At 58.2% G+C, this 25974-nt stretch overlaps 1 protein-coding gene and 1 long non-coding RNA gene across 3 annotated transcripts in view; one reads left to right on the top strand and one right to left on the bottom strand.

Moving 5' to 3' along the window:
* ANO10 (anoctamin 10) overlaps positions 1 to 25974 on the bottom strand; it is a 286676-nt gene that overhangs the window by 9976 nt on the left and 250726 nt on the right. Inside the window, exon 13 of one of the 2 annotated variants that reach the window (XM_058729215.1) lies at positions 10623 to 11127. The exons of the other annotated variant lie outside the window; for it this stretch is intronic. Coding sequence (XP_058585198.1) covers positions 11050 to 11127 — 78 coding nt within the window. The 3' untranslated portion in view covers positions 10623 to 11049. Of the gene's footprint in view, positions 1 to 10622; positions 11128 to 25974 lie in introns of those variants that run through there. 2 annotated transcript variants of the gene reach the window in all.
* Positions 17562 to 25522, top strand: LOC131511539 (uncharacterized). The gene is made up of 2 exons (XR_009261562.1): positions 17562 to 20038; positions 20877 to 25522. It is a non-coding gene; the product is annotated as an uncharacterized LOC131511539 (long non-coding RNA).

The following is a 25974-nucleotide window of genomic DNA, read 5'->3' as shown; positions in this document are numbered from 1 at the left end:
TTTGTACAAGAATCTTGGTATCACCCTTCCCTTTTTTAAAATTTTTTTTCTTTTTTTAGCGAGAGGGAGAGTGCGTGAGCCGGGGGGGGGGGGGGGGGGAGTGGCAGGGGGAAGAGGGAGAGAGACCATCGCAAGCAGCAAGCAGGCTCCACACTGAGTGTGCTTGATCCCCATGACCCTGGGATCATGACCTGAGCTGAAATCGAGTCAGACGCTCAGATGACTGAGCACCTAAGTACCCCCCAAACAGAAAATCTTATGCACCATTCAAAAATTGACCCCTTCTTGGGGCGCCTGGGTGGCTCTCGGTTAAACGTTGACTTCGGCTCAGGTCATCATCTCCCGATCGGTGAGTTTGAGCCCCACATCGGGCTTTGTGCTGACAGCTCAGAGCCTGGAGCCTGCTTTGGATTCTCTCTCTCTCTCTCTCTCTCTCAAAAATAACTAAAACGTTAAAAAAAAAAAAGACCATAAAAACGACACACACACAAATTCACCCTTTCTTACTGCCTTCACTACAAACACTCTAGCCCATGACACCCTCCTCTTCACACAACTCACACGCACTCAAGTGCACGACTGTAAATTCCTCCTGGGGCACCTTGCCGCTTCTGCCCTTGCCTTTCTCTTGTGTGTTCTCCATTCGGCAGTGCAAGTGATCCTTTTACTGTTCTGTTTTGTTTCTGTTTTCTTTCTTTGTTTTTTGAATATGATTTATTGTCAAGCTAGCTAACATACTAACACACAGCGTATACAGTGTGCTCTTGGTTTCGGCAGGGGCTTCCCACAATTCATCGCTTCCATACAACACTCAGTGCTCATCCCAGCAAGTGTCCTCCTCAGTGCCCCTCCCCCAGCTTCCCCTCCCCCCACTCCCCACCCCCAGCAACCCTCAGTTTGTTCTCTGTATTTAAGAGTCTCTTATGGTTGGCCTCCCTCCCTGCTTGAAACTATTTTTCCTCTTCCCCTCCCCCATGGCTTCTGTTAAGTTTCTCAAATTCCACACATGAGTGAAAACATGATACCCGTCTTTGTCTGACTTACTTCACTTAGGAGAATACCCTCCTGTTTCATCCACACTGCTGTAACTGGCCAGATGTCATTCTTTCTCACTGCCACGTAGTATTCCATTGTGTATATAAACCACAATTTCTTTCTCCATTCATCAGAGGATGGACATTTGGGCTCTTTCCATCATTTGGCTATTGTTGAAAGTGCTGCATAAACACTGGGGTACAAGTGCCCCTGTGCCTCAGCATCCTGTCTCCCTTGGGTCAATTCCTAGCAGTGCTATTGCTGGCTCATAGGGTAGATCTGGTTTTAATTTTTTGAGGAACCTCCACACCGTTTTCCAGAGCAGCTACACCGGTTTGCATTCCCACCGACAGTGCAAGAGGGTTCCCGTGTCTCCACATCCTCGCCGGCATCTAGAGTCTCCTGATATGTTCATTTCAGCCACTCTGACTGGCGTGAGGTGATATCTCAGTGTGGTTTTGATTTGTATTTCCCTGATGACGAGTGACGTGCAGCCTCTTCACGTGCCTGTTGGCGACCTGGATGTCTTCTTTGGAGAAATGTCTGTTCATGGCTTCTGCCCATTTCTTCACTGGATTATTTGTTTTGTGGGTGTTGAGTTTGCTAAGTTCTGGTTACTAACCCTTTATCTGGTATGTCATCTGCAACTATCTTCTCCCATTCTGCCGGTTGCCTTTAAGTTTTGTTGATTGTTTGCTTTGCAGAAGCTTTTTATCTTGATGAGGTCCCAATAGTTCATTTTTGCTTTTATTTCCCTTGCCTTTGGAGACATGTCGAGTAAGAAGTTGCTGTGGTGAGATCAAAGAGGTTATTGCCGGGGCGCCTGGGTGGCGCAGTCGGTTAAGCGTCCGACTTCAGCCAGGTCACGATCTCGCGGTCCGTGAGTTTGAGCCCGTGTCAGGCCTGGGCTGATGGCTCGGAGCCTGGAGCCTGTTTCCGATTCGGTGTCTCCCTCTCTCTCTCTGCCCCTCCCCCGTTCATGCTCTGTCTCTCTCTGTCCCAAAAATAAAATAAAAAATGTTGAAAAAAAAAATGTTGAAAAAAAAAAAAATTTAAAAAAAAAAAAAAGAGGTTATTGCCTGTTTCCTCCCGTAAGGTTTTGATGGTTTCCTGTCTCACATTGAGATCTTTCATCCATTTTGAGTTTATTTTTGTGTCTGGTGTAAGAAAGGGGTCCAGGTTCGTTCTTCTGCATGTCGTTGTCCGGTTTGCCCAGCACCATTTGTTAAAGAGACTGTCTTTTTTCCATTGGATGTTCTTTCCTGCTTTGTCAAAGATGAGTTGGCCATAATTTGTGGGTCTAATTCTGGGTTCTCTGTTCTATTCCACTGGTCTCTGTGTCTGTTTTTGTGCCAATACCACGCTGTCTTGATGATGACAGCTTTGTAGTAGAGGCTAAAGTCCGGGATTGTGATGCCTCCCACTTTGGTTTTCTTTTTCAACATTATTTTGGCTATTCAGAGTCTTTTGTGTGAGTGACCCTTTTAAAAGCTAAATCGTGTTATGTTTTGAAAGGTATTTCATTTCCAAATATTTAGAGATTTTCCACATAAGTTTCTGTTACTAATTTCTAGTGCAGTTCTGTTTTGGCCAGAAGTTAGGCTTTGTATAACTTAAATGTTTTTAAGCTTACCAAAACTCTTCTTATGGCTCAGCTAAATGGACTTCCTTGGTGAATGTTTTTGTGAGTGCCGGAAAAGTACGGTTCTTGGTAAAGTGTTCTTTGTCAGTTAGTTAAGTTGCTTCCTAATGTCGATTTGAGACTTCTGTATGCTTACTTTTTGTCTCGTATCACTTGGTGAGGAAGGAGTATTGAAATCCCTAATTGTGGATTTGCTATTTGTCCTTTTAGTTCTATCAGGTTTATTTAGTTCTAGCTGAAGCTTTGTTGTCAGGTACACGCACATTTAAGATTGTTAAATCCTCCTGACAAATTGATCTTTTTCATCATTATGAAATGTTCCTCTTTACCTCTGGTAAATTATTCTCTGTCATGAAATCTACTTGGTGTGATATAGCCACTCAGCTTTCTTTGATTTGTAGGACTGTATCTTTTTCCATCTTTTTACTTTTAACCTTTGTCTTTATATTTAAGGTAGAGTTATTTTGTTTTTGGATTGTTTTTACAGATAGCAAGCATATAGTGGGGTCTTTTTATGCAATCTGCAAATCTTTCCCTTTTATTTGGAGTGTTTTAGATCAATTACATTTAGCATAATTATCAACCTGGTTGTCTAAATCTACCACCTTCCTGGTTGTCTATCTGTCTTCTCTGTTTCTTGTTTCTTTTCCACTCTTTTACTCTCTTCTTTTGGTTTAACTGAGCTTCTTTATTGGCTTCTTGGCTGTGCCTCTTTAATTTTTTAGTGGTTGCTATAGGGATTTATATACATATACATGTATGTACATACGTGTGTGTGTATACACACACACACACACACACACACACACACATCCACGTATAAAACCGCAATCTAGGGGTGCCCGGGTGGCTCAGTTGGTCGATCCAACTCTTGTCAGCTCAGGTCATGATCCCAGGGGTGTGGGACTGAGTCCCATGTGAGGCTCCACACTGAATGTGGAACCTGCTTAAGATTCTCTTTCTCTCCCTCTGCTCCTTTCCCCTGCTGGCACACATCATCTCTCTCTCTCTCTCTCTCTCTCTCTCTCTCTCTCTCAGAACAAAAACAAAACCCCACAATCTACCTCATGTAGAATGTAAGAACCTTACAACTGTATACTTCTGTTTTCCTCTCCCTATTCATTGTGCTATTGCCGGCATACGTTTTATTTTTACGTAGGCATAAATATTTTTGTTTTAAATTGTTTCCTTTTTAAGAGATGAAACCTGAGGGGAACGTCTCTTCTTTTGCCAGGACCTTTATCCTGACCACTCTTCGCTCTGTGTATCCACAGTTTGGTATTTTCCTTCTGTCTTTAGAACTTGAAATTTTCTTGCAGTGCAGGTCTGCTGACAGTATATTCTGTCAGCTTCTACTTGTCTAAAAAAGTACTTTTAATTCGTGAAGGACATTTCCACCGGGTACAGAATTCTCGGTTGATAGTGTTTTATTACAATCCCGGACGCATTTCACACTGTTGACTGCTGGATTGTTTTATTCACGTAAAAAGTGTTGGTTTTCATTTTGGCATACAGTTACTCGGAATCAGGAAGATCCCTTGGGGGTCTTGCTTTTAAAGCGTCTTAGGACAGACCAAGGGCCAATTTGACCCACCACTGAGACGCTATCTCCTAAGCCCTCCACTGAAGGACACATCAGACTTAGGTTGCCCTTTTGCCTCTCTGCCCTCACAGCCGCCCCCCTGGGATCTGGGGAGGGATAGATGAGGAGGGGAAGTGGGATTCAGCCCTCCTTGAGCTAACAGGACTCCCGGTATGCTGTATTTTTGAGGACCCCTGACTCCAGAACAGAGTATTGGCGGACAACCCACTCGAAGCAGAGTGTTACAGGTTGAGAAGTCAGGAAGCGAAGAAAACCTGAGTCTTGGTCCTTGCGAGTTCATAGTCCCCGTAGGGATGACATGACGATTTCGATTAGTACCAGAGGAAGACCAGCGATGGTGACGTGTGGCAGGGCACCGCTGGGAGGGTCCTGAGAGTTCCAAGGAGGGTGAGTCCGGGGAGGGAATCGGAGCCGAATGCCAGGGTCAGAGAACTGAACGGCTGGGCGGATGGGGATCACCAGGAGCCCGGAGTGGACTTTGCTGAGGGACTGTCTACCTTGCCTCTTGGCTCATTCCTCCTTTCCCTAGGATGTTGATTTCTGGACTGGAATGCCGGAGGCACTGGAGGCCGGGGGGCACTGCTAGAAGGAGCGGTGCCTAGTGGCAGGCCGGCATGAAGGTGGAGACTGTGTGAGGCCCGTCACCCACCCCTGGCCCCGGCTCAGAAGGGTCCCCTCGATTTAGTCAACGCTCTGCTCTTACGTTGTTGTCTTGAACTTCTCAATACCTTTCGAGCAAGGACACCGCATTTTCATCTTGCGCTGGGCCCCGTGGGTGATGCACCTGGCTGACAGATTCCTTGCAGGTCTGTACCCCACAAGTATGGGGAGGTGATCTCAACACTGAAAAGGGGTGGGGGCTTTGGCAAGAGCAGAGGCCCTGAGGGAGCAGTAAAGGCCAGAGACGGGAGTCCAGACGCGCTCCAGCGTGGGCGTAAGAGAAAGCACGGAGGAGGCAAGCGGTGGAGATCGCAGGCTGCGAGGAGAAGGTGAGCCTGGGAACTTCTGAGGCCGAGCGGTCTGTGGATCGGCTCTGGGCACCAGGGGCTCCCCCGAGCTTGTGGAGAATGAGATGGAAGCAGGTCCTGGGAGATGCCCCTGGGAGGGGCAAAGTGAGCGCGTGGGGGTCGCTCTGAGAGCGCCCCACTGAGGGGTGGGCAGGTGGCGCACTGCCCCTGCTTCGCCGTGGGGGCGCTGAGGCTCAGGGGCCTGGCCAAGGGCACACCACTGGCCCGATCCCAGAGCCCGCCCCTCAGGCTGCCCACCCGGATGCGAAGGGTCGAGAAGGGCCTTCGACATGACCTTCGACCTTCCAGTACCCGAGAGCTGGGCAAAGCAGTGTGAAGACCTCGTCCTAGAAGGTTCCGCTTTAAACCCCACTGGAGCCTGTGACACGTCTTTGCATCCCGTTACCCTTCTAACACCTGAAAAATTCCAAATTTGGGGACACAGAGGGTCCGGGGGGGGGGGGGTGGGGGGTGGGGGGTGTGGACCTGCCCGTGAGACCAAGAGGCAGGTCATCACGCCTCGAGATCATTTAGATTCGGGGCTGAGACAGCTGGTCCCACGACGGCCCCCGAAGAATTCCAGCTGGCCGAGGCCTCCCTGGGCCGGCTAGCTACTCCCTGGGACCCACCCCCGGGGAGGAAATTGGGACCGGGGAGGCCCCCAAGATGCCCGCGGTCTGTGGGAAACGGGGCCTTCCGCGTGTGCGTGTGGAAAGCACAGCAACGACCGCCTGGTGGACCCCACGGTTTGGGTGGAAGTCGGCCACGTGGCCGGGCCGATTCGGGTCGTCGACGCAAACCCCAGCCTGCGTCCTTCCTTCGGGCGTGGGCCAAACGTGAGGCGCCGCAGAGTGACTTGTGGCTGGTAAGCAGCGGCTGCAGCAAGCTGCCCTCCAGGGCCCGCGGCAGGCAGGGCGCCCTCAGGACGGGGCAGGTGACCGTGGAAAGCTCCGGTCTCCCCGTCTGGATGTGGCTGACTCCACCTGTGATGGGCCGACCCCGTGGCGCCCGTTTTGGGGCCTTGCGTTCTGGGGTTGGGGTCGGGGCCGGGGCGGGGGGGGGGGGCGGGGAGGGGAGAGGCTGCTTTAAAGCCGCTCAGCGGTCTCCGTCGGGGCGGAGACAGGAGTGGTCTCCCTCCTCCGAGCCAGGCAGCTGTGTAGACGGAGGCAGCGCCCTCCGGGTGTTCGGCACCCCGCCACCACGTCCTGGCGGGGAGCAGCAGTGCAAGGCGAAGATCCGGCCGCGAGCTCTGCGCGCCCCGGGCCGGTCGGGCTGCCTTGTGCCTGTTGGGGTCCGGGGACGGCTGCGGCGTCCTGCTCCCCGAGAGGGCCCGCCGGCCTGGGCTTACCCACGCCGCCTCGCGTCCTCCTGCCCGGGTCACGAGAGAGAGGACACGCGGAGGGGGCCACGTGCTCTGGACACTTTGTGCCCGGTTGCTCCCTTCCGCGCGCGCGCCAGGTTCACCAGCCCTGCAGACGGTCTAGAGAGGAGGCTGCGGTGTCTGCGAGCCGCGTGCCGTCAGCGTGACTTGCGCCACGCGCTCAGGGACAAACGCCACCACGGTCTTTTCCTGGTCTAAGGTAATCCCTCGAGGCCCACGCGGCTGTCGCTGTCGGCAGGCATCCGGCCCCCTCCCTCCCTGAACTGCCCCGATATCTCAGGGCCTACAAAGGCCTGGGGAGGAGGGAGGCCATCCGATGGCGGCATCCGGGGGGCTGGCCAGGGTCTGCTCCTGTGCCCCGTGGTCAGGTCCCGGTGGGGTCTCCCCCTCCCCTTCCCCCCCTCACCCCCCCCCCTCCCGTGGTGACCGTGGTGACCAGGCCAGGGGGCGGGAGGCTGGCTCTGGAGGGCCTTTGGCATCAGCCCCTTCGGGAGAGAAACGAGAAGGGCCTCTGCCCCCACCGTGGTTCCCAAGCCTCGGGGTGCACGGGCACCACGGCAGGCATCCCCTGGGATGCAGACTCGGGCCAAGCTGCCAAAGTCCTGTCCCTCAGGCCCGGGGGTGGGACCAGGGCATCCGCTCCAACAGGGTCCAGGTGATTGTTTCCCAGAGGCCCCACGTCACCGAGCGGGGCCCACCGCCACGGGGCCCGGTCCCGGACTCACCGCCCGCCCGGCACAGGCCTCGGGTGGGGCCCCTGGCTGTCTTCTAAGACCTCCTAACTTCGCCTCTTGGAAAGCTAGGATGCTGCGTCCCACAGCCTTCCCGGGAGCCTACTTTTGCTGGGACGAGAAGATGGCCAAAGGGGCCTCCTGACAGGCCCAGGAAGAGCGTCTTCCGTCCTCCGAAGACGCCGTGGCCCCTCTCCCGGGTGGGATGAGGGACGCGTCTTCCCTCGGGGCTCCAGCGGCCCCGGCCTGGGTCGGGCCCCCTTCTCTCCAAGCCTCCTTGGGTGGGCGTGGGGGACGCGGGCTCGGCCTAGGGCCGGTGCCACGTGCCCTCCTTGAGGGCCGTGGGATTCCTGAAATAACAGCTGGAGGAGTCTACGGCCGGGGCCTCTGGTTCTGCGGCCTTCGGCCTTGGGTCTTCTCTGGCTGGTTTCCTGCGGGGGGAAAAGGGCGGGGGCTGCGGGGTCAGGGCTGAGGAGAGGGCCGCTGGCAGGCAGCTCGTGGCGGGGCCGCGATACCGTCCTGGCCGATGCGGGCCTTCGCGGGGCTGAGAGCGGGCCACACTCCTGCGGGAACCCCACGTGCCCCGGTTGCCTCAGTTTTAAAAGAACCGTGTAAGGAAAGTGAGGCTCACAGGGCATCTCAAGGGACACTGGGCCCCCGGCTCCGGCTCCATCGTGCGACCGGGCATCCCTAGCCACTGGCTTCTGACTTCCTCCCAAAAGCCACTGAGATAAAGATCTGCCCTGAAGGCTCAGCTTTTGAGCGGCCGGTAAGGAGTGTGACGGCGTGGCCCTCAGGAGGGACGGGAGTGTCCACCGCCTGACCCCTCCTCGCCCAGGGCTGGCTCTGCCAGCGGAAACCCGGGCCTAGGCATCGGGACCCCCTGGGGCCTCTGGGGCCCCCATGTGGGGCCTGACAGCCGGCCGTCCCAGGGGTGCCGGCGAAATAGGCACAGAACCAGCATGGGGGGGGGGGGGGGTCGGGCTGAGGAGGGACGCGGGATCAAGGCCCACCGGCCACCCGCGGCTTGGTGATGGTATCACAGGACCTCCGGGGGGTGGGGTGGGGGGACTCGTCAAGGGGGAGAGACCGCGGGACGCCTTCCACGCCCCCCGCAGGCCGGAGGACCGGCCCCTGCCCCCCTCCTGCCCGGCGAGGGCTGCGGTCACCCCCGGCCCGGCCTCTGCCTGGGGGCCACTCCGGCACCGTCCCTGAGAGCCGGTGGTGACGGGCTTGCGGTCCAGAGACCCGCTTTCGGCCTTCTGGGCTTGACCACAGCGTGGGCGGCTCCTCTGTCCGCCTCTGAGAAACACGGGGCCGGGCCCACGGGGCTCAGCAGCCCTTCCTGCGGGTCCCGGCCCATCCTCCCCCTGGGGGACGCCGCCGGGTCCCCTCGGGGTGCCGTCCCGTTCTGCACCCTCGGGGGTCCACGCGGGCAGGGCGGGGGGGGGGGGGGGGAGGGGGTGCCTCCGGTCCGGTCCGGTCCGCTCTGTGGGACGGGCGGGCTGAGGACACGCGAGCAGGGTGGTCACGCAGCTGCGCCCCCAGCCGAACCCGTGGGAACCGGGGAGCAGAGCGGGGCGGTGTCCCCTCGCGCGTGGCCAGCGGGAGGCCTGAGGCGGCGGCGCCATCCCACGGCTGGCGGGGCAGGGGTGCCGGCGGGCCCCCGAGGGCGGAGGGGAGGCCAGAGACAGGAGCGCGCGGGCCCAGTCGGCGCGCAGGAGACCTAAGGAAGGGAGGTGCAGGGTGCGGGCCGCGGCGAGCGCTTGGGTGGGCGCGGGGACCACCAGCCTCCCTCTCGACACGGCCCGGCCGGTCCCACGGCCACCCTCCTGAGGCCCGCGGCCCCCGCGGAGGTGGCTCCCGTGTGCCCGGCACCCCAGGGGTACCGCGTTCCCCACGCAGCTCTGGCTTCGCCCTGGCGGAGCGCTTCGTGGCGAGGAAGGTCAGGGGAGGCTCCTGGGGAAGGCAGCCTCCAGCGAGGGGCGCACCTCGGGGGGCGAGCAGGCCCAGCCCGGAGAGGCCGCCCCTCGCGGGCGGCCGTGGGCCCCCACCCCCACCCCCACCCCCACCCCGGGCGGGGAGTTGAGCTAACGGGCCTCTCCCCGCCGCCTGCGTTCGCCCCCCTAGCCAGGACCTGCGGGAGACCGGGAGCTGGCCCCCCGACCCGCCCGCCGTCTCTCCTTCCCCAGCAAACACAGGCGCCCGGGCTGCAGCGCGGGGAGGCTCCTGGAGGCGGCTCAGGGCCCGGGACCACAGCGGCGGCTACCGCTCACTGGTGTTTCGAAACGCGAGCGAGCTCACGGAAAGCGTTCCTCAAGGGGCGTTCCTCAAGCCCCGGACGACCACCGACCGCCTGTGCCCTGGAGCGCCCTCCGCCAGGCGGGGACCGGGCAGAGCCAACTGGGAGACGTCCGCGCCGGCGGGCGGGGAGGCCTGGCGGGACCCCGAGCGGCCGCGAGAGGCCGGCGGGGAGGAGGGGCTTCTGGCACGCCAGGCCCCCGGGGGCCCCCGGGGCCGCCTCCACCGATGCGAACGGGAGGAACGGGAGGATCCAGGTGCCGGGCCCCGAGGGACACGGGTCTAGAAGCCACCAGGTCCTCAGCCCCTCCCGGCTCCCTCCCAAGTGGAAGGAAGGGCCCGCAGGTGCGTGGTGGCCGGGCCGGAGGGACCGGGCCCGGGCCGGGCGGGGGGTGCCGGCCGTCGCGTGAGGCAGAGGGGGGCAGCTGGCAGGGGAAGAAGGAAGCGGGGCCCTGCCCTCCCGGGCGGTCCTCACGCCCGGCTAGACCGCAGCCGGAACCCCAGAGTCACCGTCCTCGCGCCTGGGAAAGAGGTGCGCGCGGCCCGACGGCACGGGGGTGGGGTGGGGTGGGGGCGGGCGGGGGCCCTCTTCCGCAGGGGTGAGCCCACGCCGGGGTGCCGGGCGAGGCAGCCGGCCCTCCCTCCCTCCGCCTGGGGCCGTGGGCACGGAGGCAGCCCCCCCAGCGGCCCTGGCCAGGCCCCCCGCGGGGACAGAACCTCACCTCCCGAGGATGAGGACCGAGGACGAGGATGGCCTGGGCCCCAGGCCCGGCCCCAGGCTCCGCGGGTGGCGCACGGGCGCCCCGCCCCCAGCCGGCACCCCGCCTCTGGCTCCAACCCCCCCCCCCCCCCACCACCGACGACGTGACCCGGAGCTGGCTTCGGAAGGGGGGCCTCCCAGGCCACGTGCGCTAAGGAGGAGTCAGAGAGGTGCGCGTTGCCTTTAATGGCTTCGTTACTGTGGTTTCGGGGGACACACCGCGAAACAGAACCGGGGAAGGGGTGGTCGCAGCTGTCCGGGTGCCGGCGACACGGCCTCGCGGCGCACGCCCCCCCCCTCGACTGGGGTTCGGCAGGCGGCCCCTTCCGCCCAGGCCACGGGGCGTGACAGAGGCTGGCTGCGAGGGGTGAGGCCCCGGGGCGGTGCGGGGGTGGGGGTGGGGGTGGGGGTGGGGGTGGGGGGGAGGGGGGCAGCCGCATCGGCGTGCGGCCTGGTGGGGGGCTCCACGGGCCCCCACCAGGACACCGGGGGGCGGGGCTGCCTGCCACCGGGCACCGCCTCATGGGCCACGCATGGGGTCCGGGTCCAGGTGCCCCCGTGCCCTCGTGCAGGGCAGCCCGGGCGGCCCTCAGGCCTCCTCCTCCTCCTCCTCCTTACGGCCTTCCCTTGATTCCTCCTTCAGGTTCTCGGCCATGAGCTTCATTTGCTGTTGAGAGAACACAGGACACTGGGTGAGCCACGCAAGCCCGAGCGGTGGCCCCTGGGTGGCGCGGGTGGCGGTGGTGCCCCTGGGGCTCCGGCGAAGGCACTCGGAACCCAGAGAGGCCGAGAAGTCGTGGCGTTCGTTCCGACGCGGCCCGCGGCCTGGCTGGGAATGTGGTGCCTGGGAACCCAGCGCGGTGGGGATTCTACGGATCCAGAAATGAGGAGCAGCTGGAAACCCGCCCCCCCCTCCCCTGCCGGATCCCCCAGAACAAGAGGGGCAGGGAGAGGACACAAGGGGGCCCGGAGCACTGACGCGGGGGCAACTGCGAACTGGGTGACCCTCTGAGCCTTTGTTTCCGCATCTGCGCAATGGGAGTCGTGGTGCACATGTTGCAGGGTGGCTGTGGGGGTCACCGTGCGTGAGATCCATGGCCCAGAGCAGATGGGCCAAAACAGCGGATATGTTTAGCAGTCCTCTGTCCCTGCAGCCACAGGACCACGCCCGGCCATCCAGTGCCACCGGGGGCATCCTATGAAATCTCGCTGAGGGCCAGGCCGTGACGGAGGCGCAGCCCGCCAGGCTCAGAGGGAAGTGCTGGAAGGAGCCCGGGCCCCAGGACGAGGCGGCAGCCGTGGGGGAGGAGGTCCTGGGGCCCCACCCTCGCAGCCCCCTGTCCCGTGGGTGCTGGAAAACACGACTGTGGCTCTGCTTGTTTGCTGAAAAAATGAGTAACTCCTTTGGAATTTGGCCTAAAATACACACGCTGATTTTCAATAACCGTTACTTACGGGAAACACAAAACTGTGCGCACAAAGTCTGCCGCTGCCCCAGGAACCTGGCCGCCCCTGTGGGAGGCCCCGGCCCCACGCGGGGCTGGACAGCACACCACGTGCCCTCTGGCTTTCCCGGCGAGGAGCCCCTTTCGTGGACTATCATCAAGAGCCTCCGTCTTCCCCTTCAACCCCATCTCCCCTTGTGAGGACCCTCGGATCTGCCGGGCCTCCGGAGACCCCACTTCACCCCAGACGGTTCCCTCTCCGAGCCCGGCCTGTCTTCCACGGGAGGCGGGAGCCTGCGGGCGGCCGCTCTCCCCGTGGGCCGGGAACTGCCGGGCCTTTGCTCGTCCGTCCGCAGCAGGCTCTGGGAGGGCTCCTGCTGGGGAAGGGGGCGGGCGGCTCACGGCGGCCAGTCTGTCTGCGGGGGAGCGGGCTCTCCTTGCAGGGGACACAGCAGGCCGACCGGAGCAGGACGCGGGCGCAGGAGCGGACCCTGGCCCGAAGACCCGCAGCGGCGATGTCTGCACAACCTTCGGCCTGAGGGGCGATGGTGACGGCTTGACTTAGTTCACCAACCGGGAGGAGCAGAACTGCCAGGCCACGTGAGGGTCGAGCCCACTTCGCCTGCTAACGGCTGATGTAACTATCCCCAAACAGCAAAACCGGCACCTTTCAGGCCGGATTCGCGGCGGACTCTCCCAGCTGATGTCATTTAATACTTAAGAGACCCTCGTAAAGGTCTTTTGATGAGAGGCAGAATATGAACCTATTTCCTGATTTGACAAGTAACCATAGAAAGTAAAGGCTAAATAGATTTAACTAAACTAGAGCTACAAGGGGGACAGACTATTCCCTGGCTGGTCAGAGAATCTTCTAGCCATGTTCCCCCAGCGTTCACGTGGGGAGGAAAATCAAAATGGGTTTTGATCCAAAGGAGGCTTTGAGGCTCCCCGCAGGGTGCCAGCTGCTCCCTCACTCCTGCCTCCGGGAGCCCCTTGCCCTCACGGGGGACTGCAGGGGGTCTACAGATCTCCCAGGAGGGGCACCCCGCTCTCCGGCAGCCGGGCCGAGGGTTCTGTGGGACGCGCCCTCTCCCCGGAACGACCCGGCCTTCAGTGACTCTTCTCTCAGGCCAAGGTGGGAACCTCACACAGGCCAGGGAGGGACTGGAGGGACTAGGAACCCACCTCCCTGCCTGAAGCACCCGCCCCCCTTGCTCAGGGTGGCCGGCTCCCAAGCTCAGGGGGCATCCGGGAGGTCACAGTTTACCCACACTGAGCTGCAAAGGTAGGAACGGCGGCCAGTGAACCCACCACCCTCTCAGGCCTCAGCCCAGGCAGCAGGAGCAGTTTGCCAGGAGCACCTATCTCTGTAAGGAGGACTGCCCAGGCCCCTCAATCTGCTGGGCTGGGCCAAGCCCGCCTGCGGCCCTTCCCCTCTGTGGTGGGTCCCGTGGGGCCTGATCTGCCTCATGGAGCTTTGTGACCCCACCGGAGACGTGGCCCACAGTGGGCGGGAAGGCTTGTGCTCCCCAGACCTTTGCCAGCACAGGGCTGAGCATCCTGGCCACGAGGGGAGCTCAGGCTTGGCTCGTCTCCCTGTAACTTCCGTCCTCCCTGCTGGACACGCTGAGCCGGGGACAGGACCAGAACTCCAAACCCATGGCTAAAGCCCAAAGAAACACTCAAGCAGCTTAGAAGAAACAAGCTGTGGCAGCCGGCTTGCCAGAGATGAAGAGTTAAACTGGTTTTGAGGTCAGTGAGCGACACCCAAATCTTCCCTTGCAAACAGGCAGGCTTCTTCTGTTCCTCCCGAAAGACAGAGTCAGAAGCTACGAGGCCTTGTGACGACTTCTCTCAGGTAAGGAAGGGTCCAGATGCCGTCTGCTGTTACGAACTTGTAACAGAACCCCCACCCCACCCTCCTGGTAAAGAGGAGCCAGGGGGCTGAGCCCCCTCCCCGCCCAGGGGAGACCATGAATGTTGGCAGAATTAACGCTAAGAAGCACAGATGTTCTAATCCGAAAGAACCTTCATGATCATTCAGTCCTGTGGCCGCTTAAGACCCTGGAGACTCTCTTAAATGCAGATTCATAGGCCCCTCCCTGAGTTGCTAACTCACTGGTCTGTAGGGGGGCCCAGGTCTCTGAAGTTTCTCCTGAGACGTCCCCAGCCTTGGGAGTCTCTGATTTGTTGACTGCCGTCTTGCGCAGGTAAGCAAGCTGGAGTGGAGTGGGGGTAGGTCCCTTCTGGACCACACTGTGGGCCCAGGCAGAGTCACAGGGCAGGGCCCAACCCGTGCTGTTCCCTCTGGGCACCAGGCTGCCTCCTGCAGCCCAGCCCTCTGGCTTCTTTTGCCTGGGGCGGGGGTGGGGGTAGGGGGGCAACATTATTCCTTTAAAAAAAAAAACAAAAAACCTGCCTTCTTTAGGGATTCCTAAATTAAAACCTCATTAAAAATATAAGCAGGATAATAGTGCCGACTTCCTCCCCACCAGAAGCATCAGAACGAAAAGAATGAAATCTTCCCTAATTCGTGACTCGTTAAAACACTCATGTTCCAAATAACTCTTTATTTTTTTTTTTTTTTTTTCAACGTTTTTTATTTATTTTTGGACAGAGAGAGACACAGCATGAACGGGGGAGGGGCAGAGAGAGAGGGAGACACAGAATCGGAAACAGGCTCCAGGCTCCGAGCCATCAGCCCAGAGCCTGACGCGGGGCTCGAACTCACGGACCGCGAGATCGTGACCTGGCTGAAGTCGGACGCTTAACCGACTGCGCCACCCAGGCGCCCCCCAAATAACTCTTTAAAAAGTACAGGCTGACTTCTTGCATCGTTATTAGCGATGATCATAAGGGGAGCACAGTCGCTGAGTGTGCGGTCCCAGTGCGCAGCTCCGCGCAAGAAAGGACGCATAAGCGGGCCCGCTCCGCCCTGCGGAGATGTAGGCAGGTGCCTTCTGAGACCTGGGCGGGGGGCCCTCGCCCGCCCAGCCTGTAGTACAGACCGAACCCGCGATCAGCTTCGGGATCTCTCCGTTCTCAGCGCTCAGGAAGTCACAACCGACGGATCCCATTACTGCCCGGGTTGCGCTGTGCTCCAACGACTCCATTACCACCCCCCCCCCCCCCCCCCCCCCCCCCCCCCCCGGGAGCAACCACCGCGGGGCGGCTCCGGGCTGCAGGGCGGAGAGAGCCGCTGCCTTCCTGCCTTCCCGTTCACCGGAGGCTTCGCTGGCCTGGGGCTGGCTCAGTTCAGTTCAGGCACAGCACCTGCTCCCCCCCCCAAGTCCTGCCGGCCTCGGGGGGTGCAGGCCTGGCGACGGGGCATGAGGATCACCAGTCCCCTGGCCACCTCCATTCTGGTGGAGCTGGCTGCCCCCCGGGGATTCTAGCACTGACAGGAAGCCTCCACCTCCAGCGGGAAGGACGGCCGTCTGGAAGCCTCCTTCCCGCACAGCCGCGCCCCCGCACCCCTGGCGAGCACAACCCAGGTCTTCTCTTGTCTCCCACCACGCTGAGGCCAGGCAGCTTGTTTGGGGTCATGTGGCCAGAGTCAGGGCAAAATTAAGCAATTTCGGTGGTTCAGGTGAAAAAGAAAGCAAAGGATGGGCCATGCCACAAAGACTGTTTTTTTCTTTATATACTTTTTGGTCATCTCGACACCCAACGTGGGCCTCGAACTCACAACCCCGAGATCAAGAGTCACATGCTCTTCTGACTCAGCCAGCCGGGCGCCCCAAGACTGTTTTCATTTGTTCTATCTAGAGGAAAGCTTCCGGACACATTAAAGGCTCCAGATCTGCCCTCAGGCTCCGACGAGCCCCGCAGCAGTGGCTACGGGGCAGGAGGGCCCAGGGGCAGTGGCCCCCCAGGCTGTCCTGGGGGCCCTGCGTACAGCACCTCTCCCCCTGGAGGGTCTGGTTCATAACACGTACAAAATGCCAGGTCTGTCGAGCATCAGACAGGCCGGCGCTCTGAGTGCCGCGTCCCCACCCCAGCCAGCTTTACTCCTTCACCCCTTCTCGGGGGCCGCGGTCACCTTGCCGCTCCGACCAAACCTTGAGCCCTCATGACGGATGCCTCTGTGCCCCTCCCCGGTCTTCTGTCTGCCGTGGGGCCCCGCCGACCCCACCTGCCAGGCACACCCACCGCTCCCAGCACCGGCCTCCCAGACTCGCCGATGCCGTCCAAAAGCAGCCCAAGCCGGGCTCTCAAACAGGGAACCAGAACATGCTACCACAGGGCCTTCTCATAGGTTCTGGACTGAACTGCAGGTCACTCGGCCCAGAGGGGCTGCCTGTCGCCGTCGCCCTCCACTGTAATTCCTGCACTCCGCTCGCACCGTCTGCTTTTGTCCACGTTTATGTGCAGGGTTTTCCTGCTTCAATGTTCTATCCACCTAGTGCGTGCTCCGGAGAGGATACGACACTGCCCTCTGCCCCCAGGGGCCCACGACACGGTGCTGTGAGCTGCAGCCAGCTCTCCACAAATACCTGTGGCAGAGGGACCACGGCCTGGAGCCCCAGGCAGCAGCCAGTGCGATGAGGGCTCAGCCCGTAACTCAGCATGACCACCGTGAGCTGGCAAGTAAACTGCAGTACACGGGTGTGTGAGACGCATTCACATTCTTGAAGCGAGCATCGCTCTCTGGACCACAGATGTGTCGGTCACACGTATGGGATCACAGAAAAGACACGAGCGTGTGGGCTTTACGCCCGAAATTCCAGGATTTTGGAGGTCTAGTTATCTGCCCTGGTCGCAGTACGGGTCTGGGCCCCTTAGGATTGGGCCTCAGTGCGGACAGGAATCTTGGTTCCCCCAGAGCCAGCTGTGGTTCTGGCTCTGGCTCGGGTGGCCCGCGATGACAGCCGGGGAAGTGGCTGGAGGAGGAAACTCAAGGGCCGCCAGGAAGGTTGCCGAATTACCAGCTTGACCCCAGCCGGAAACTAAGATTCCTCCAAGATCAAAACCCAGCTCCAAAGAAGCTCCGAGACCTGGTGGCCAGGCCCAGCTCCACCATCGGGTGAGGCGCTGGGGGCCACAAGTCCGTTAACTGCCGAGCTGACCCTGGGGAGGGTAGAGTCCGTTTCACTTAAAAACATTAAAGAAAAATCTACTTCTTCAATAACCGTGTAGGCCCTGCTTTCTCTGCGTAGTTGGGTTTCAGAGCTGAATTTCCAAACGCAGAAGTTAAAGGCTCCTGGAAGGAGAACCCCACAGATCTCCTGAGAATGTAAATGGCTTTCTATGCAGAGCGAGGGGCCTGCAGAAGCCAGAGGCTTTGCTTGCCTGCCATCCCCAGGTACGCACTTACTCTCACGCTCCCCTGTTCTGGGAGAGGGGGCCGAGTGTGTTCGACCCGCCACGGCCATCTCTGAAGCCTGGGCTGCTAAGGTGATGTATCTGTCGATGCGGTGAAGTTCTGCGGGTGGCTAAAAGGTGCTGAATACAAAGCAAAACTGATGAGAGAGCGGCCCACCCTGCTGGGTTTGGGAAGGGTTACTAGGTGCAGAAAGGCCTCGTCAGGGCTGCTCGTGGCCTCTGTCCTCGCACATTCCATCGGTGGCTTCTGCTGGGGTCTCTGAGTTGCCGGCTTCTAAGTGCAACCCTCTGCATCTATGCCGGACGTGGGTGCCATCACTAAGCGATTAGCGCCGCAGGCCTTCGCCAGCACCCGGGCGTTCTGCCTGCGATGGGCACACTCCAGCTGCGCAGGTTCCCGCGGGCTGCGGGGCACGGGCAGGTGCGTCCACACCAGCCCTGTGCTTCACGCGTGTTCTCTGTAACAGCTCCACGGAAGTCTCGGCCACTTGCGTCTCCACCTGCCCGTGTCCTGCATTTCCAATTCTGCTTCTACATCAGAACCTCACTCCCCCTCCTGCTTTCTTGAGACAGCGGTCAACGTCTGTTACATTCTGTTACTGTTGTGCAACTCAGCGACCCACAGTCATATCACAACACAGCCCAGACGCCGTTCTCGACTCCGTATTAACTCGTTTGCTCCCCATGACCGCCCCACGAGAAACACACCGTCGTCACCCTTTCAGAGGTGGAACGGAGGCACAGGGAGGCTGAGAAGCCTGCCGAGGTCACACAGCTCACGGGAGGCCTGCGCCCAGCGTGCCGGCACCGCTCTGGTTTTGTGCTGTTTAACAGCGCCTAGCTTCCCGCTGCGGCCACCGCTGCTCCGAGGCGCACGTTCAGCTGGATCACACTTGCATCTCAAGAGGGTTTGCTGCCTCTTTTCTGATCCTTGGTGAGGCCTAAATTTGGTGCCATCCCACCTGGCTCAGACTTTCTGCTTCTGCTAAACCTCTAAACCAAGGGAGTCCGGCCCCGGAACCCACCGCGTCTACCTCCATCCTGACTTGGGAGCGTGATTTTACGCATGACAGCAAGAAGTCGCTTACGACTTCAGGAAGGAAGTTTGAGAGTTAATCTCTTTTTAAGAAGCAGAAATCCTTGTCATTCTCCTTCTTCTTCTTTCAAAAGAAAGGCCCCTGAAGGGCACAAGAACCAGAAAATATGGGAAATGCTTTGGAACGTTAGTTGGCAAAATCGCAAGTGCCCAAAGGCTCGTGGTGAGCCGGCCACTAAGGAGAGCCCCTCCAACAGGCGACACGGAAAGAGTCAGGACCCAGGTCTGGTACCAAAGTGCAGCTCACTAAACACAGAAAGGGGAGTACAGATAGTCCTGAATACAGTTATTCAGGAACAACCAAGGTTCAAATAAGCGATGTCTTCTTCGTCACGGGAGGAGGGAAAACCGGTAACAGGTGTTGCTTCAACGGCAGCCGAACTGAACGGATGCATTTTGGAAACACGCAGATCCCAGCACGGAGAGTAAGAGCGTCGGGCCCTGGGGTGCCCGGGGACATCCACGAAGGGGGATGGCGCAGCATCCTGCCACGGGGATCAGGTCAGAATGCAGACGGATGACGTGGAACAGAAGTGCCATTATAGACGAAAAGAGCCAGAGCCCCCGAGATCAAAAGCAAGCTACGAGTAATCGTAAGGAAATAAGATAAATATACGGATGAAACAATCACCTACTTCTGAAACGGCCATGCCCTGTGAGCATCATGACCACATAAGAAGGAGGGTGATAACGGCGAGGGTGAGGAGGACACAGAACGGGTGTCCTTGGGAAGTCACATGAGTCGGATGAAGGGGCCACCAATTCTGCATGAGAAAGGGGGAGAAAGCATTTTGTGTTTTGGCAAATAAGCACGTAAAAAGAGTCTGGTGATTGGTTTGCCCCGAATCAGAGGACAAATGACTAAGTTTCTTTTAAAAAACTGAGTAACTTTCCCAACGGCCTCTTTCGCTGAAATGACTAGATCTCTAGGTACGACGTTATGTTGCAGAGTAAAATGCGGAAGGGAACCTTCCATCCACTACGTCTGCTGCGATATGGTACCGGGCTGTTTATCAGAAGACACGGAGGTGGACAATCTAATTGTCCTTCCTCAGCCCATGATACTGACACACCCGGTGGTGTTAACTTTTCAAGACATTGACCCAGCTCTTCAGATGGCCCAGATGAGCAAGCGTCTGGCCTGCAGGAGGCCCTTCCTGGACGAGACTTTCACAGCATCACCTCCTCAGGAAGCGGCCCCCTCTTGATCTGACTGCAGGGAGGAGGTGCTGGGGGCCTTCAGGACGTGACTCCCTTTTCTGTCTGGAAGCCCTGGGAGCCAGCGAGGGACGCAGCGTCCTTCTCTCACCACAGAAGCTTACACACAGGTCACTAGGGTCCCTTAGCAGATGAGACCCGGAGAGGCTTGTAACCAGCCAAGGCCCAGGGTGATCCGGTCAACTCTCATCTTTATCCACAGGTCCTAGGCTGCTGGGTAGGGACATCCCAGGGCTCAGGGTTCAGGCTGCGAGTGGAGCAGTGGACAGGCCAGAGGACAGTCACAGAGGGATGAAGGGCAGAAAGCACCAGCGGGTGCTCCTTCAGTAAAAGCCATGGCTCGGTGGCAGTTAGAGACCCAGCAGCTGAAACGTCAACAGTTTGGTTGGGTCAAGGTGCCGCACAAACGCTTAATTAAGAGCCCAAAGAATAGAAATGAACACCGCTGACTAACCACAGAAATCAAAGGTCTCTAAGAGGACTCCGAGTGTGGGGTGGGCAGGTGATGTGGTGGTCGCTGGAGGGAGGGAACCCAGGGCCCAGCCTCCCACAGGGGTCCTGGGTCAAGGAGTAGGAGGGGCAGGATTTCACTGCGGCATGAGCAGAAGGCCAGACAGTTTAGAAAATAAAGGGCTGAGGTAAACATTCCACCGAATTAAATGCAGGAGACGGTCTACGGCCCACATCAGGGTTTCAACCAGAGATGTGTTTTTTTTAAAGCTTAAAATAAACATTTTTCCTGAGTATTAAGGGGGAATAACCTTTAATCTGAGAAAGCCATGCCATCACTACGAGGACAGAGGCAGCGGGATGAGTGGGGGTGGCGGCACAGGGTGAGCTGTGTCTCTGTCCCGAGAGGCACCCACACCCCTTTCCGTGCGCCCGCCGTGGGGTCTGGGGGGGCGCAGCCAGGGAAGGGCTCCGGCCCGCTGCAGACCAGTCCCGGCCTTCAGACGCGCCTCGCCCACCACCGAAGACTAGAAAGATGCTTGTGAAACTCCGGCCGGGTGCAGGCCACGGAGAAGGCCCAGGTGCCCCCCACCATCTGCAGGATCTCCCCAGGACAATGAGGTTGTTGTCCCCCATCTAAACACCATATGGCTCTTTGATAAACACACACCTCTCTATCCTCTGTCAATCTGGTATTTCGCGATCAATATTACGACTAAAACCACACAAAACCAAACCCATAGTTAGAACACTGACTGCGATGTTTACAGCTCTACATCGTCTCCACTGCCTGAGAGATAGGTGTGTTCTCTTCACCCGGGGGCAGGGTCCCATCCCCGGCAGGTGAGCACGGCTGCCCCGGGTGCCCGTGCTGTGAACCAGGACGGCCACCATCGGTGCCCCTTCTGAAGAACCCGGGCAAAGCTGGGACCCGGCACGATCCACCTGACCGTCCTTGATCTTCTTCTCTAGGAAAAGCGCCGTAAGTGCAAGACGGGCTCTAGCCTTCACTCGCTCGACGTCCCTTTCCCCCCGAGCAGCCACTGCCTACTTACGCCCGTCTACAAGCCTCGTTAAGTAGAAAAGCTACTGCTTTTCTCCTACATCTTTTGTTTCACGTTCCTTCCCGTCACCTACATCCCCTCATGGGTGAGTGGCAGCGACCGTAACCAACGCTGACGGCCCAATACAGGGGGGCAGGAACGTCACAGGCTCTTGAGCACATTTAGGCTGTCGGCGTTTCCTGAAATCTGGGACTGAAGTGGCAACAGGCCACTGACACCCCTCCGCGGCACCGCCGTCCAAGGGACCATCTTCCCATCAACCTTCCTGCCGGCGGACGGGTCCAGGTCAGACTTTGTAGCAGGTGGAGTTAGAATAGCAAGCTGGATGGGGTTTTGAAAACTCATGTCTATTTTTTATTTTCACTGATTAAAAATATTAGATAGGCATGAAACTCATCACTTCTGTGAGTAAGAAAGGACTTCTTTGCAAACACGTGTCTTTGAGAGCAAAGAAACCCAAGACCCTCGTGTGATCGGAACACAGAGCGTTCACGGCCGACACCCCTCACGCGGTCTAGTCAGGCCACGTCGCGTTTCTCCCAAGTGTCCGGGGAGATACGGCCTGGCGCGTGTTGGGGTGAGGTGAACCGAGGTGGGGTTTCCCAACTGCAGCGATTACGGCGTCTCGCTGAAATGAACCATGGAACCAGTCCCGGATTAGCCACTCAGTGCATCCCGCCCTCCGGGCCTTGGCCTTCAAGAGCGGTGCTCCTGGGATGCCACGGTCAGAGGAGTACCATCAGGCGAGGCTCTGAGAGGCGGCAGGTGCACGTGCACGGGCTTATCCCTGTTCCGACCATGTTCCAAAGGCTCTTTGGGGTTCCCTCCAAAATAACAGAAATATACAATAGCAGCTACTTTATTATTCTATATGTAATGCCACGTAACGGAAGTACAAAAGTTCTCATTGTTCTTAGGACCTGAAGGCACAAAGGAACTTAGAAGACGGTCTTGGCTCTTTGAGTGAGGTCAGCATTACCAAATTCAGGTAATTTGGCAAAAAAACCAAAAACCAAAACAAACAAACAAAAAAAACAAAGAAAAGAATTGTTTGCCAATTCAGAAGGAGGAAAAGCTAGGACAAAAATGTTGCAGTTACAGGCACGTACCACATGCAGAAGACCACACAAGCGGAGGGAGGAGGAGCTTCAAGAAGCTCCCAACACCACCGCAGGAAAGAAGCTAGTACCGCGGCCTTGACTCCAACTCCGTCTGGTTCTACTCGCTGCCTCCGGGTCTCAAAACGTGGCCGTATTTCACGCTGTGAGAGCAACAATGGCTTCCTTCTGTTTCCATCACACTGTTCAGAATCTGGAAAGTTACAGGGAAATGGGGGTCTAGCCTGGGTGACCGGTGCTGTCCTTGGTGTGGCCTTTGGACGAGCTCACGGTGCCGGCGTGGGGTAAGCTGTCGGCCACACAATCCTGCTTGAGCCACACAGCCGAGCTTTCTACCCAAGTCGCGTACCCAGAGTGTCAGAACTCTGCCTCCTCGCTTTGCTGTTTAGGAACACGAGCCGATCCACCTGATAGGTGGCGAGTTAAACGTGCCTTCAGATTTTTAGTTCCCCCTCCACCATTGCTGCTGTTTCCCCGCGCGAAGCCAAGAACAGCAGACCGCGTGAGAAATAAGGCGTCTGCTGACAGGGGACCCCTGGTAAAAGTAACGAAACACAGAGGACTTTCGCCTCTCGCCCCGAACGACCTGGTCATTTTGTTAAGAGGACGCGGGGCAGACTTTGCAGAGCACGCGGCCAGGTTTTGGTGAAGTGATTCTGCGTCACCCAGCAGAGTCTGCAGCTGAGTCACAGCTGATTCACGTGCGTCTCGGGGGGCGGGGGGGGGGAAGCAAGTCAGCGTCTCTGCAAGTTGTCTGGGACGAGCCAAAGAGACCAGACTGACCAGGTCTATAATCATAGAGCGGCAACCAGGGTGTGGGTAGACGCCGTGTGTTTTTTGCCCTCGGAACCGAGCGTTCTGGGCACGTGCGTGGCAAAGCACGTGGATAAACGCGCTTCCTCTGATGCCTAACTTGAAGGGCACGAAAACCACTGGAGGAGAAGAGCGAAGCCCCCGGAGGGCGAACAGCAGGAGCGCGCGCACAACGCCCCGCTGCCCTCATCGTCAAGAAGGAACTGGCGTCAGCATGAAGACTTCCGTGGCCAGAAGAGCCAGTCAGCCCCCGGGCTTGCAGCAGCCAGGCGTCCCGGGCCGGGAGGAAGCGGAGGCTGACCACGAGAGGAAACCACGCACGGGGCGGAAACGGAACACAACAAAACGGCGGGTGAGTCAGGGCTGAAAGGCCTCGACCCCGTGAGAAGGCGGCTATTTCCAAACAGAGCCCTCCGCGGGTGCCCACGCCCCCCACCAAGAACGGAGCGTGGACGAAGGGGCTCGACCCACGGTTCTCCTGTTCGCGCCAGTCCCACCGACCCCACCAGCTGACCACCCCAGTGATGCAAGGCACCTGCAGCCCCCCGGGACGGTGCCCGAGACTCCAGGGTTCCTGGCTCCCAGGCGGACGGGCCCGGCCTGGACCTCGAGCCCACCTCTGGGCTCCTTTCCCGCTGCTCCCGGCCCCCGCCTCGCCCCATTCTCCTGCCCTTCCGCAGGCTGCTGTGCGGGCAGCTCTGAGGTGGCCACGCTCTCTGGCCTGGCAGCAGTCTCTGGTCCCCCAGCCTCCCATAAGCCCGTGAACGCCCACCGCCGTTGGAAGCCCGGAGCACCAGGCACACTTCCGGGGAGCACCCCCCAGCCCGCCGCAGGCAGGACGGGGCATGTGCCACACGCGCCCGCAAGCGGGGGGACAGTGACGCGAGAGCCGGTACAATGCCTCTGCCTGCTGGCCTCCCCGAGACACGGTGGGCTCCCGAGGCCGGTGCTGGTCACCGGGGTGGCCCAGGGCTCGGAGGCGTGTGGCCTGGGACTGGGAGGGCGCCCAAAGAGGCAGGGCGGGGAGGCCTTCGGCACAGCCCTGCGCTGCGACCCGCCGCTTCTGCCCCTTGCGGGGACCACAAGCACATCTTCCTGGGCCGCACAATTAGACCCCCTTGTGCCACCACGCCCCGTTCCCTCCGAGGGGCCGATCCACGGCTGGAGGAGAGCCGAGGGCGGTGGTGCGGCAACGCTCCAAGGGCATCCCACACCTTGCTGATCGGCAACCAGGATGCCTCTGAGGATCTTTGGTAAAGCGAGTTTCCCAGGTCCCGCTTGCGATTCTCATTTAGCAGGTCTGGGGACGCGTCTGAGAATTTTATTTCCGAGGTTTTAATTGTCATATTTCAAACTTACAGAAAGCTCGCACGCATAGAGTACTCGGGATTCAGAAATACTCTTACTCGGATTTGCCAACTGCTTTCTTTTTGCCCTGTTTGCTTCCTTACTCGCTCTGTTTTTTTCCTGAACCATTTGAGAGTGAGCTGCAGACAACATGCCCCTTTGCCCCAAACACATCAGTGGATACTTCCTAAAACCGAGGCCTTTCTCTTTCTTATATGATACAGGAGACTGTTCTGTTCCCTAAGTGATTTTGAATAGGACGGCCACCTTCCTGTTTTATCAAACTTTCCCCAAATTTTATCAAATTGATATGATTCAGGAAGTATCTAACACGAAGTATTCCTGCAGAATGGTAAAACAGCAACAGGTTATTCTGAGGCCACAAGGTTATGGTAAGAGCTTACAGTGATGAATCTGAGTATTTTGATGAACTGGAAGAGAACATCCATAAAAAGAAGCGCTCTACTGGGCTGCGTTTCGGGATGTGTGCTGGGCAGCCTCTAACTGGCCCCCGCTGGTCCCTGCCCCTGGTACGAGTCCTTTGTGGAACCCTCCCTCCTAGAGTGTAGGCTGGACCCAGTGACTCCCTTCTCAGCAACAGAACACAGCGAAGGCGAGGGGATGTCCCTTCTGAAGTTAGGTTACAAAGAGGCTGTGGCTTCTGTCTCAGGTGCTCCTTCTCTTGCACGGGCTCTGTGAGTGGTCCCGTGGAGAGGCCCACGTGGCGGGGAACCCACATCCGGGCCCCGAAGCTCCCGGCAGGTGTGCGTGTGAGCCCGTCCAGCTCTGGGGGGCCTGCAGCGCTGCCCGACATCAGAGGCACCCCGGTGAGCCATGTGCAGATTCACAGAAAGTGGGAGAGAGCCACTGTTTACTGTTCGGGGATAATTTGTTGTCCGGCAATAGAAAAGACGGGATGGCTAGCGTGGAATATGAGAAAACTCATGACTTTAAAATGTGCCGGATTCCACGGAGAGCTGAATGGAGTAATAAAAGGTGGAGGGGTCCTGGCCGGAGAGGCGGGAGGTGGAATACTTCTCCTGATTATTTAACCTCTCTCTCAACCAAATTCTTCCTAGTGACTTTTAAAAATGTTTTTATTTTTAAAATACATGTGCATAGTTTAAAGGAATCAAGCACTATAAAAATATTGTGAATAAAGATTCATTCCTGCTTTTGTTCCCCAGCCCCTCATCTGGAGGCGATTTCTTGTTATACGACCAATTTCGTGATCATTCCTTCAGAAGTTTTGTTTCGTTGACCCTGCCCACCTCCCCCCGCTCCATTATCAACATAGGGTATCTCTAGATATCTTTCTTGTTTTTCATATAAGGGTAGCATAATATATTCTGCATCTTGCAAAATAAATCTTGGAGAGAGTTTTGTATCAGGAATTGCAGGAAGTCCTTTTTCTTTTGGGTGCCTGCAGGATTTGTATGGACGGGACAATTCATTTAACTAGTCCCCTAAACCAGGGTGTCCCTATGACCTTTGAGTATATCTGGGGGATAAATTCTTGGGATTTTCTTTAGGCTATTAAACATCGTACTCTCTCTCATTAAACAAACAAACAAACAAACAAAATCCTCCCTTCCACCGCCTACCCCAGTCTCCCTTCTGTGGACACCCAGTTTCCTT

Source organism: Neofelis nebulosa, chromosome 5, assembly GCF_028018385.1.
Source record: "Neofelis nebulosa isolate mNeoNeb1 chromosome 5, mNeoNeb1.pri, whole genome shotgun sequence".
NCBI lineage: Eukaryota > Metazoa > Chordata > Mammalia > Carnivora > Felidae > Neofelis > Neofelis nebulosa.
This window is presented reverse-complemented; position numbering and strand designations above follow the sequence as displayed.